This window comes from Passer montanus, unplaced genomic scaffold, assembly GCF_014805655.1.
Source record: "Passer montanus isolate IOZ18808 unplaced genomic scaffold, ASM1480565v1 scaffold250, whole genome shotgun sequence".
Lineage (NCBI taxonomy): Eukaryota > Metazoa > Chordata > Aves > Passeriformes > Passeridae > Passer > Passer montanus.
This window is the reverse complement of record NW_024367150.1, coordinates 80,280-92,653: the sequence shown is the minus strand read 5'-3', so window position 1 is coordinate 92,653 and position 12,374 is coordinate 80,280. Positions and strand designations below refer to the sequence as shown.

General features: G+C 53.2%; 1 protein-coding gene across 1 annotated transcript in view; it reads right to left on the bottom strand.

Annotated features, from left to right (window-relative positions):
- The window catches only part of SHANK3 (SH3 and multiple ankyrin repeat domains 3), a 126,027-nt gene that overhangs the window by 81,253 nt on the left and 32,400 nt on the right, over positions 1–12,374 (bottom strand). Inside the window, exon 10 of the mRNA XM_039711873.1 lies at positions 7,837–8,191. Within this exon, the coding sequence (XP_039567807.1) occupies positions 7,837–8,191 (355 nt within the window). The remainder of the gene's footprint in view (positions 1–7,836; positions 8,192–12,374) is intronic.

Sequence of the window (12,374 nt, the reverse complement as noted above, 5' to 3'; positions counted from 1 at the left end):
GCCCCCGCTGCCGCCGCCGCCGCCGCCGCCCCCGCTGCCGGCGCGGTCCCGACCCCGCTCCCGCTGCCGGGGCCAAGCCCGCTCCCGATCCCGCTCCTGGATCCTGCTGCCTATCCTGATCCCGATGCCGCTCTCCATCCTGGATCCTGATCCCGACCCCGCTCCCGCTCCTGATCCCGACCCCGCTCCCGGGACCGATCCCGGGACTGTCCAGCCCCACCCGCATTCCCGTGTGGGAATGGGAATGGGTGTGGGACCATGCCACAGCCATCCCGGGACCGCTCCCACTCCCGATCCCGCTCCCGATCCCGATCCCGATCCCGGTCCCGGCGGGGCCCGCCCGGAGCCGCCCCCTGGCGGCCGCTGCCGGCGCTGCCCCGGGGAGGAACCGGCGCGGGAGCGGGAATGGGATTGGGAATGGGAATGGGAATGTAGGAATGGGGAATGGGAGTGGGAATGGGAGTGAAAATGGGAATGGGAATGGGGAATGGGAGTGGGAATGGGAGTGAAAATGGGAATGGGAATGGGGAATGGGAGTGGGAATGGGAGTGAAAATGGGAATGGGAATGGGGAATGGGAGTGGGAATGGGAATGGGAGTGAAAATGAATGGGAATGGGAGTGGGAATGGGAATGGGAATGGGAATGGGAATGGGAATGGGGAATGGGAGTGGGAATGGGTGTGTGAATGGGATCGGGAGTGGGAATGGGAATGGGAGTGGGAATGTAGGAATGGGAATGGGACTGGGAATGGGACTGGGAATTGGAATGAGAATACAAGTGGGAATGGGAGTGGGAATGGGAATGAAAATGGGAATGGGATTGGGAATGGGAATGGGATGTGGGAACAAGACTGGGATAACAGTGGGATCACACAAGTGGGATCGGGTGTGGATCGGGATCGGGATTGGGATGGGGGCAGCGAAGGGAGCGGCTCCGGGGCCGGGAGGGAGGGACGGGAGGGAGGGACGGGAACAGGAGGGAGGGTCCCTGGTCCCGTTCCCGGCTCAGGGGTGCCCGCGGTGCCAGCTCCCAGCGTCCCCAGTTCCACATTTTCCCCCACAATTCCACGTTTTTCCACCCCAGTTCCATATTTGCCCCCCAAATTCCGTATTTTCCCCCCAAAACTTTGTGGAGTAACTGCAGAAATTGCGGGAAATGGGGGAATTGCGGGAATTTGGGGATCACGGGATTGTGGGAATTGCAGGGAATGCTCCGCTAGGGAATCTGGGCAGAGCCCTGCCCAGACACAGCGACACCAGTGCCACCCCTGTCCCCTGTGCCACCTGTGCCTACTGCCACCCACAGCGACACCCTGTGCTGCTGTCACCTGTGCCACCCTGTGCCCCAGTGTCAGTTGTCACAATCTGTGCCCCTCTGCCACCCACAGCGGCAGGGTGCCACTGTCACCTGTGCCAGCCTTTGCCCCAGTGCCACCTGTGCCACCCCTGTGCCCCAATGCCACCCACAGCGACACTCTGTGCCATTGTCACCTGTGCCACCATCACCTGTACCACCCTGCCACCTGTGCCACCCTGTGCCCCAGTGCCACCCTGTGCCCACTGTCACTCGTACCCACCCGTGCCCCAGTGGCACCAGTGCCATCCCTCTGCCCCGCTGTCACCTGTGCCACCCTGTGCCCCGCTGTCACCTGTGCCACCCCGTGCCCTCCTCCCGTGCCCCGGGCCGAGCCCTTTCCCGGCTCCTTCCGGAATTTTCCCTCCTTTCCCAGCTCCGCTCCCTTCTCTCCTGGCAGGAAGAGCCCCAAAAATTCCCGGGGAAAAAAGTGTGGGAAGGGCTCGGCTCTCAGCACGAGCCAGAATTCCAGAGCTCGGAAAGGAATTCCAAGGTCACCGAGCCCATCCCGAGCCCCCCAGCAGAGCCCTGGGCGGAATTCTGGGCGGAATTCCGGGAATTCCTTGGACACCTCCAGGGATGGGCGCTCCAAACCCCCTGGGCAGCCCCTGCCAAGGCCTGACCCCTTTCTCCCGGGGAAAAAAGTGTGGGAAGGGCTCGTGCTGAGAGCCGAGCCAGAATTCCAGAGCTCGGAAAGGAATTCCAAGGTCACCGAGCCCATCCCGAGCCCCCCAGCAGAGCCCTGGGCGGAATTCTGGGCGGAATTCCAGGAATTCCTTGGACACCTCCAGGGATGGGCGCTCCAAACCCCCTGGGCAGCCCCTGCCAAGGCCTGACCCCTTTCCGTGGGGAGAAAAATTCCATAAAGGAAAAAATTCCATCAGTGAAAAATTCCATCAGTGAAAAATTCCATGAGGAAAAAATTCCAGGAGCGCAGCTGCCCGGATGGGGTCGGATGTTTTCCATGGGAGCAGATTCCCGGGCGTTTTTCCAGCGGAGTTTTCCCTTCATCCCTTTTATCTCCCCGCACCAGGAGGCTCCAGGCCCTCATTCCATGAATCCCGAGCTCATCCCGGATTTCCGAGCGGCAGCCGGATCAATCCAGAGGTGGGGATTAAGCAGCTCGTGAGATTCCCAAAATTCCCAGGATTTCTCCACGCTCGGTGCCCACATCCTCCCGCTGGGATTCCCACGGGATTCCGAAGGGAAAGGGAACCAGAATTCCAGAGCTCGGAAAGGAATTCCAAGGTCACCGAGCCCATCCCGAGCCCCCCAGCAGAGCCCTGGGCGGAATTCTGGGCGGAATTCCGGGAATTCCTTGGACACCTCCAGGGATGGGCGCTCCAAACCCCCTGGGCAGCCCCTGCCAAGGCCTGACCCCTTTCTGTGGGGAGAAAAATTCCACAAAGGAAAAAATTCCATCAGTGAAAAATTCCATCAGCGAAAAATTCCATCAGCGAAAAATTCCAAGGGGAAAAAAATTCCAGGAGCGCAGCTGCCCGGATGGGGTCGGATGTTTTCCATGGGAGCAGATTCCCGGGCGTTTTTCCAGCGGAGTTTTCCCTTCATCCCTTTTATCTCCCCGCACCAGGAGGCTCCAGGCCCTCATTCCATGAATCCCGAGCTCATCCCGGATTTCCGAGCGGCAGCCGGATCAATCCAGAGGTGGGGATTAAGAGGCTCGTGAGATTCCCAAAATTCCCAGGATTTCTCCACGCTCGGTGCCCACATCCTCCCGCTGGGATTCCCACGGGATTCCGAAGGGAAAGGGAATTCTGGGAAGGAGCAGCAGCTCTTCCTCCCAACCTGGGGTTTGCGTTCCATGGAATTTCCTGTCCTGGATCACCTCCATCCCGTTGGAATTCCAGGTGGGATTGATGGGACTCCGTGTCCAGGGAATTCCAGCCCATGGAAGCGTCCACCTGGTGGTGCTTCCACTGGGAATTGTCCCATTCCAGGATGGAAAAATCTCCTTGGGAATAAATTTGGAATAAATCCCCAGAGAATTCCCACTCTGATGGATGAATGCACCACGATATTCCCAAAAATCGCTTCCGATGCATCCAACAATCCCAAAAATCCAGGACGTTTTAATTTCCATGGGATTTCATGGGAATGACCAGAAGGGAATTCCAGGGGAAGGATTCTGGGATTGGTTTAAACAATGTTTCCCTTGGGAATTCCCAGAATTTCTGGCTCTGTTTTCCAGGATTCCTTTCCCAGGGAAAGGAGCCCAAATCCTGGGAAGAGCATCCAGAGGGAATTTGGGTGGGGGTGGGGCTCATCCTGGAAAAAAAAGGAGGATCCAGAATTCCATGGCAGAGGCAGCAGCCAGGTGGGATTTGGGATCTGCTCCCAGGAAATCCTTGAGCTGTGCCGCAGGAATTTTAGGTTGAATTATGGGGGAAAATTCCTGAATTTTCACACAGTATTGGAAGAATTCTTGAATTCCCACAGAATTAGGGAAAATTCCTGAATTTCCACACAGAATTAGGAAGAATTCCTGAATTCCCAAACACAATTAGGAAGAATTCCCGACTTTCCACAGAATTAGGGAAAAAATTCCCAAATTTTCACACAGAATTAGGAAGAATTTCTGCTCCTAGGAGAATTCCCCCTCTGGGAGCATCCTGGGATTCTCCTTCTCTGCACTTGGACACGGTTCCAGGATTTCTGTTTCCCAGGATTTCTGTTTCCCAGGATTTCTGTTTCCCAGGATTTCGGTTTCCCAGGATTTCCGGCCCCTATTTCCCAGGCTGGTGGGATCTGGGGGTGGCACCCGGAGCTGCCGGTGGCCACGGATCCGGATTCAGCCCCAGGGATTCCCAAACATTCCCAGGACCTTCTCCCAACATTTCTGGGATTTTTTGCTCAACATTCCCAGGATTTTTTGCAAAGCATTTCCAGAATCCTTCTCCCAACAGTGCCAGGATTGTTCTCCCAGCATTTCCAGGATTGTTCTCCCAGCATTTCCAGGATCTTTTCCCCAAAGTTTCCAGGATCTTTTCCCTGACATTCCCAGGATGATTCTCCCAAAGTTTCCCGGATTGTTCTCCCAACATTCCCAGAATCCTTTCCCTAAAGTTTCCAGGATCTCTTCCCAACATTCCTGGGATTGTTCTCCATGGACAGGGACACCTTTCCCTATCCCAGGTTGCTCCAAGCCCCATCCAACCCGGATTTGGGCACTTCCAGGGGTGGGATTTGACTCCAAACACCACCTGGAAACCTGGAATTGTTCCTGAACAAATCCAAACCTCTGCATCCCACTGGGAAATTCCCATGGAGGGAATTCCCACAATTCATTTCATTCCCTAAATCCAACACCAGCAGGAAAAAAAATCCCAGGAATTGCTGGGAATTCCTGGTGTTCCTTTGGTTGATGGCAGAGAAGGAAAACTTCCCCATGGATGTGGAAATTCCAAGGTGCTGAAATCTGGGATAAGCGAGGAGATTTTGGGAAGATCCCGACTGAAAAGGAGCAGCAGGAATGAAGGAAGGATTTTGGGATGAGCCTGGCCGGACACATCGGGAATGCTGAGGAGGGATTAAAGCATTCCAAGAATTATTTTGGAAACTCTGGTCATGTGTCCAGGAGAGGGGGAAAAATGGGAATAAGGAAAACTGGAGGAATTCAGACACTGAATTCCTTTGGGGGAAAAACAAACAAACAAACGAAAACCAAACTGGAGCAAACGGGAAAAATGGGAATAAGGAAAACTGGAGGAATTCAGACACTGAATTCCTTCGGGGGGAAAAACAAACAAACAAACAAAAACCAAACTGGAGCAAATAAAGCCTGGATGGAAGAAATGTGGGATCAGAGGGAATTGTCATGGATTGGTGGGAAAAGGAGCTGATCCCAAAAATCCTGGCTCTTCCAGATCCAGGGGATGATTCCCTGCTCCAAAGCCTCCCTTCCCAAAATGGAAATATCTGGGATGCGCCGGGAGCTGGGCAGGAAAAGCAGGATGGATCTAAGATCCTTCCCAAATCCAGAGGGCTCCAAAAACTGGGAATGAGGCTGGGATGAACGTAAGGAATGAAATATCCGGAGGGATGATCCCAGCACGAGGAGTTGGATGGGAAACTCGTGGTGCTGGAGTGGGATTGGGAAAAGCGCGGAGGCTCCGGCACGTGGGGAATGAGTCAGAGTCACGGCCGGGAGGGAGGGAGGGAGGAGGGATCCAGCTAAAACCTGGAAAAAACACATGGAAAAGTTCTGCTGGCCCAGCCCTGCTGCTCCTGGGAATGGCTGAGGGATCCCCTGGAATTCTGGGAGCAGCTCTGGAGCAGGAAAAGGGAAGGGAGGGAGCTGGGAGAGGAGCTGGAAAACCTCCCTTGGAATAAAAAACTTGGACAACACTAAATATTCCTGATATTCCCTGGAAAAGCTGCCCCAGAATCCATTTTTCTCCAGGATTTTTCCAGGAAAGTGTGAGGAGATTCCAGTTATTATGGATATCCCTTGTCATGGAGTGAAGGAGTTTTTGTTGGGAATTAAAACTTCCAAGGTTTTTTCCCAACTTGAGCTGTTAAAATTGCAAATCTGGGAATTTCTCCTGCCCCAGCTCCATGGAATGAATTCCACGATCCCTCTATCCCTAGAAAAAACCTGGAAATAATGGAGCAAAGAGCTCTTTCCAAGGGATATTTTCCCTGCAAAAGGTTGGGAATCACAGAGCCAGCTCCAAGAATCCTCGGGAAGTTTGGACAGGGAGTTGGGCAGAGCTGCTCCAGGGAATTTTGGGAATATTTCCAGGACTATGGATTTTTAAACCCCACACTATTTTTGACCTCCCAATGCCTCCATATCCCACTCTGGATCTGCCTCCGGCACATCCCAAATTCCCGTGCATCCCAAATTCCAAGGCCAGGTTGGAGCGACCTGGGATAGTGGGAGGTGTCCCTGCCCTTGGAATGGGGTGGAATTGGATCAGCTTTAGGATCCTTCCCATTCCAGGATTCCACAATTCCAACAGAATCCTCTGAATCCAAATCTGGACCCCGCGGCCACCGCAGGGATGTCCCAAAATCCCCGGACATGTCAGGAACATCGGAACCGGTGACCATTCCTGATCCCAGGCAAACCAACATTCCCATGGGACACGGCTGGCAGGAATGAGGAGCAGAGGGATAACACCAGATCCAATCCCAATCCCAATTCCTATCCCAATCCCAATTTCGATCCAAATCCCAATCCCACTAGAACCACCAGATGCCATATCCACGATATCCACGTAATCCATGATATCCATGAATCCATGATATCCATGGTCTCCATGATCCAAGCATGGAATGGCGGGAAATCCCAGAGAAAAACTATTAGTGAAAAACCCAGGGAAAAACTCAGGGAACAATGGAATCCAAGTATGGGACAGAAGGAAAACCCAGGGAAGAACCAAATTTGACTGGCATGGATGGAGGGAAAAACCCAGGGAAAAACTCAGGGAACAATGGAATCCAAGTATGGGACAGAAGGAAAACCCAGGGAAGAACCAAATTTGACTGGCATGGATGGAGGGAAAAACCCAGGGAAAATCCAGGGAAAAACGGGATCTGACCTTGGAATAGCAGGAAAAACCCACGGAAAACCCAATGATCCACCATAACCGCGCTCCTCATTGGAACAACAAACCTTTCCCACTCTTCCCACCTCACATCTCGTATCCCCCCAGTCCATGGGATCGCATTCCCAGTTCTAATTCTTTCTACACCCCCTCAATCCATACAATCCTATTCCCAACCCTAATTCCTTTCACACATACCCCCAATCCATGGGATTCCATTTCCAGCTCTAATGCCTTTCACACTCTCTCAATCCCTGGGATCCCATTCCCATCACTAACCCTTCCACACCCCAACCCAATCCATGGGATCCCATTGCTGCCACTAATTCCTCCCACACCCCAACGCAATCCACGGCATCTCCTTCCCATCTCTAGCTCCTCCCGCACCCCAACCCAATCCCCGGGATCTCATTCCCATCTCTAGCTCCTCCCACACCCCAACCCAATCCCCGGATCCCATTCCCATCACTAACCCCTCCCACACTCCAACCCAATCCCTGGGATCCCATTCCCATCTCTAGCTCATCCCACACCCCAACCCAATCCATGGGATCCCATTCCCATCACTAACCCCTCCCACACCCCAACCCAATCCATGGGATCCCATTCCCATCACTAACCCCTCCCACACCCCAACGCAATCCACAGGATCTCATTCCCATCTCTAGCTCCTCCCGCACCCCAACCCAATCCCCGGGATCCCATTCCCATCACTAACCCTTCCACACCCCAGCCCAATCCCCGGGATCCCATTCCCATCTCTAGCTCCTCCCACACCCCAACCCAACCCACGGGATCCAATTCCCATCGCTAACCCTTCCACATGCCAACCCAATCCCCGGGATCCCATTCCCATCACTAACCCTCCCACACCCCAGCCCAATCCCGGGGATCCCATTCCCAATCCCATACCTGGCTTTCCCGCGGCTGCTCCGGCGCAGCGAGGGCACCTCGGCCTCCCTCTCCTCCTGCACGCGCTGCAGCGAGGGCGAGCGGCTGTGGGCGCTGCGGGCGCTGCCCGAGCTGGCCAAGCTCCCGTCTCCAGCCGCAATTCCAGAGGCCGCGATTCCAGCGGCCGCTTCCTGCATCTGGACCAGGAGCTGCGGCGGGAGGCTCCGGAGGGACGGCACCGGGGAATACGAGGCGCGGCTCTCGGCTTTCAGGTTGTTGTCGCTGGCCGAGCGCTGGAGGACGCGCGGCGACGCCAACCCGCCGGAACCGAGGAGCCGGCGGCGCTTGGTGTAGCTGGGAGTTTCTCGGAAAGGCACTGGGAATGAAAAACGGGAATGCGGGATTAGGTGTTGGGAGTTGTGGGGAAAGATGGAAGAGGGTGGGGGAGAAGGTTGGGAATGGGTGTGGAGTTGGGTTGGGAATGAAGAAAGTTGGGAGTTTCTTGGAAAGGCACTGGGAATAAAAAGCAGAAGGATGGGATTAGGTGGGAATCTCAGGCCCAAAAAAATGGGAATATGGGATTAGGTGTTGGAAGTGTGGTTGTGGGAAAAGATAGAAGAAAGTGGAGGAGAAGGTTGGGAATGGGTGTGGAGCTGGGTTGGGAAGAAGGTTGCGAGTTTTTCAGAAAGGCACTGGGAATAAAAACCAGAAGGATGGGATTAAGTAGGAATCTCGGGCCCGAAAAAGATGGGAATATGGGATTAGGTGGGAATCTAAGGACTCAAAAAATGGGAATATGGGATTAGGTGTTGGGAGTGTGGTTGTGGGAAAAGATGGAAGAGGGTGAGAGAGAAGGTTGGGAATGGGTGTGGAGATGGGTTGGGAAGAAAGTTGGGAGTTTCTTGGAAAGGCACTGGGAATGAAAAATTGGAAGATGGAATTAGGTAGGAATCTCAGGCCCAAAAAAAAATGGGAATGTAGGATTACGTGGGAATCTAAGGACACAAATAAATGGGAATATGGGATGAGGTGTTGGGAGTACAGTTGTGGGAAAAGATGGAAGAGGGTGAGGGAGAAGGTTGGGAATGGGTGTGGAGTCGGGTTGGGAAGAAGGTTGGGAGTTTCTTGGAAAGGCACCGGGAATAAAAACCAGAAGGATGGGATTAGGTGGGAATCTAAGGACTCAAAAAAATAGGAATGTGGGATTAGGTGGGAATCTAAACCCCCTAAAAATGGGAATACAAGATTAGGTGTTGGGAGTGTGGTTGTGGAAAAGAAGAGAGTGGAGAAGAAGGTTGGGAATTCTTGTGGAGCTGGCTTGGGAAGAAGGGAATGGTCTCCATCTGCCCCCAGCTCCTCTCCCAGCACTGGGAATCCATGGGATCCAACCATGGGTCAACACCAGGAAGGGTTTGGAAGTGGCATCTCAGGAGGCTCTGGTGGACAAAGCCAGGACCAGTGGAATTCCCAACAATCCACGTCCGGCTGCCGCTGGGATCAACTTCTGCAAATCCCGGCTGCTCCTTCTATTCCAAGTCCTTATTCCATAGGTCCAGGATGTGCCAAGAGAAAGATGGGAATAACCAACACATGGAATAAATCACCTGCCACTCCCTGTCTTGAATTCCCTCCCAATTCTTGGGAATGCCAGGGAAAAGTGACCTTCCAAATCCACCTGGAAGTGCAAACTCCGGCTCCACGGAGGGACCAGGAGTGGAATCCCCATCCCGGAGGGATTTCAAGTGGAATTTGGGGACATGGATCAGTGGTGGCCTTGGAAGCACTGGGAATTCCTGAAATGTTTTAAAGGACTTTTCCAGCCTAAACAGATCCGGATGTTACGGAAAGGGATGAGATTCAGCTGTGGGGGCCCTGTACTCCCAACTTCCAGGAAAATGGGATTTTCCAATATTTTGTTTAATTAGCTTGTTCCCATCCTGAAGTTTAACATCCCTAAAATTTGTCAAGTGCCTGTGACAAAATCCAGTTGGAAATCTGGAATCGGCCATGTCCAGCCCGTTCCTACTGCCAAAACATTGGGATAAACATGGATTGCTCCTGCTCCGAGCCGGAACAGGGAGCGCCCTCTGGATCTGGGATATTCCCAGAGCTGCCATTCCAAGGCCACCGCGCCCATGGCACCTTCCAGAGGTGAATCCTGAGGATGTTCCGAGGCCACCAGGAGAAGGAAAATCCTGGGATTGGGAAGGAGCAGCCCAGGCTGAGCATGGCCATGCTCAGAATGTTTTCCTGAGGAATATTTGAGGTTCAAAGTCCGAGGATTTCAGGCTCCTGGAACTCTTCCTGTTGCCGTGGCAACGCTGGGCGTTCGTTCTCCGATGAGTTCCAACCTCGGGTGTGGGAATTTCTCCCGGCAGTGGCGCTTCCCGGATCCTGTTGGCACCCCCTGCCCTCAGCGCCCACATCTAGCCATTCCCGATGGGAAAACTGGACAAAATTATGGAATTTCAGAGCCACAGGGATTGGGAAAGCCCTGCCGGACAATGAAACCCAACCAACGCAAAGGCCACCACTGATCCGTGTCCCCAAGTGTCACCAGCAAGGATGGATGTCCCACCAAGGCCAGCCTAGTGGGAAAACTGGGTCAAAACAATGGGATTTCAGGGCCAGAGGGGTTGGAAAAGCCTTCCCAGGTAACAAAATCCAACGACAGGAAGGCCACCACTGATCCGTGTCCCCAGCTGTCACCAGCAAGGACAAATGTCCCACCAAGGTCATCCCAATGGGAAAGCCGGATCAAAACAATGGAATTTTAGAGCCAGAGGGGTTGGAAAAACCTATTAAGGCCATCAATCCCAACCACTGCGAGGTCACCACTGATCTGTGTCCCCAAGGCCACCAGGAAGGAGGGATGTCCCACCAAGGGCATCTAAATGGGAAGATTGGGTAAAATTTATGGAATTTCAGAGCCAGAGGAGTTGGAAAAGCCCTCCCAGACAGTGAAATCCAACAACAGGAAGGCCACCAGTGATCCATGTCCCCAAGGGCCACCAGGAAAGATGGATGTCCCACCAAGGCCATCCCAGTGGGAAAACTGGACAAAATGATGGAATTTCAGGGCCACATCCCAATGGGAAAGTCAGACCAAAATTATGGAATTTCAGATCCAAAGGGGTTGGAAAAGCCCTCCCAGACAATGAAATCAAATCAATGCAAGGCCACCACTGATCCGTGTCCCCAAGGGCCACTGGAAGAGGAATGTCCCACCAAGGCTATCCCAATGGGAAAGATGACCAAAATCATGGAATTTCAGATCCAAAGGGGTTGGAAAAGCCCTCCCAGACAATGAAATCCAACCACTGCAAGGCCACCAGTGATCCGTGTTCCCAAGGGCCACCGGAAGAGGGATGTCCCACCAAGGCCAGGTGTCACCCAGGCATGGGACACATCTCCAGGAGATGTTTCATGCTGGACTCCATCACTCTTTACAAAAAAACCCTGGAAAAAAATCCAGGAAGCGAAAACCCTGCCTGAAGGACTTCCCAAGAGGGAGCTGCCTCGAGCTGTGCCAGAGGAGGTCGGGATTGGATTTTTGGGATCATTTTTCCATGGAAAGGGTAGTCAGGCCTTGACAGGGGCTGCCCGGGGAGATGTGGAGTTGCCATCCCTGGAGGTGTCCAAGGAATTTCTGGAATTCCACTCAGGGCTCTGGTGGGGATCGGGACCAACTTGGACTTGGTGACCATGGAATTCTTTTCCAACTTCAGTAATCCCAGAATTCTGGAGTTCCAAACTGGCTGGTTGAGCACAATGATGATGATGAAGACGAAAAACCACTGAGTGTGAATTCCAAGAGCTGGAATCAGAACTTTCCCAGACTCCTTCCAGATTTCCAGTTCTTTGGATCTTTTCCTCATCCCACCCTCTGGAATCCACAATTCCCAGTGGGAAAGGAGAGGAAAGGAGAGAAGATGATGATGATGATGATGGTGATGATGAAGAACTACCAAGCCTGAATTCCAGGATCCAGAATCAGGACATTCCTATATTTCCAATTCTATGGGATATTTCCTCATCCCACTCCCTGGAATCCACAATTCCCAGTGGGAAAATCCCGGGAAGGGAGAGATGATGATGATGGTGATGAAGAAGAACCACCAAGTCCAAACTCCAGGATCCAGGACCAGGACATTCCCAGATTTCCAACTCTATGGAATATTTCCTCATCCCACTCTCTGGAATCCACAATTCCCAGTGGGAAAATCCAGGGAAGGAGACAACAAAGGAGCAAAACTCAGAGCAATTCTCACAACGAGCTCCGGATATTCCTTCCCACACCTTTCCCAGACTTTATTCCAGGTTTGTTTACCGAGTTTCTCCCGGCAAAACGAATCCCGTCCGTTACCATGACAGCGCCGCTCGGAGCAGCCCGATCCCTGTTTTCCAAAGGAAAACACAGATCCCTGTTTTCCAAAGGGGCCTGGATGCTCCCTGAGGGGAGCTGGACACACCCAAAGCTCCCTGAAAAATTCCCAGCCTCGAGATGCTCCAGAGGCTCCCAAAATTCCTGGCAGCCGGAGGAAGGGAAGTGCAATCAA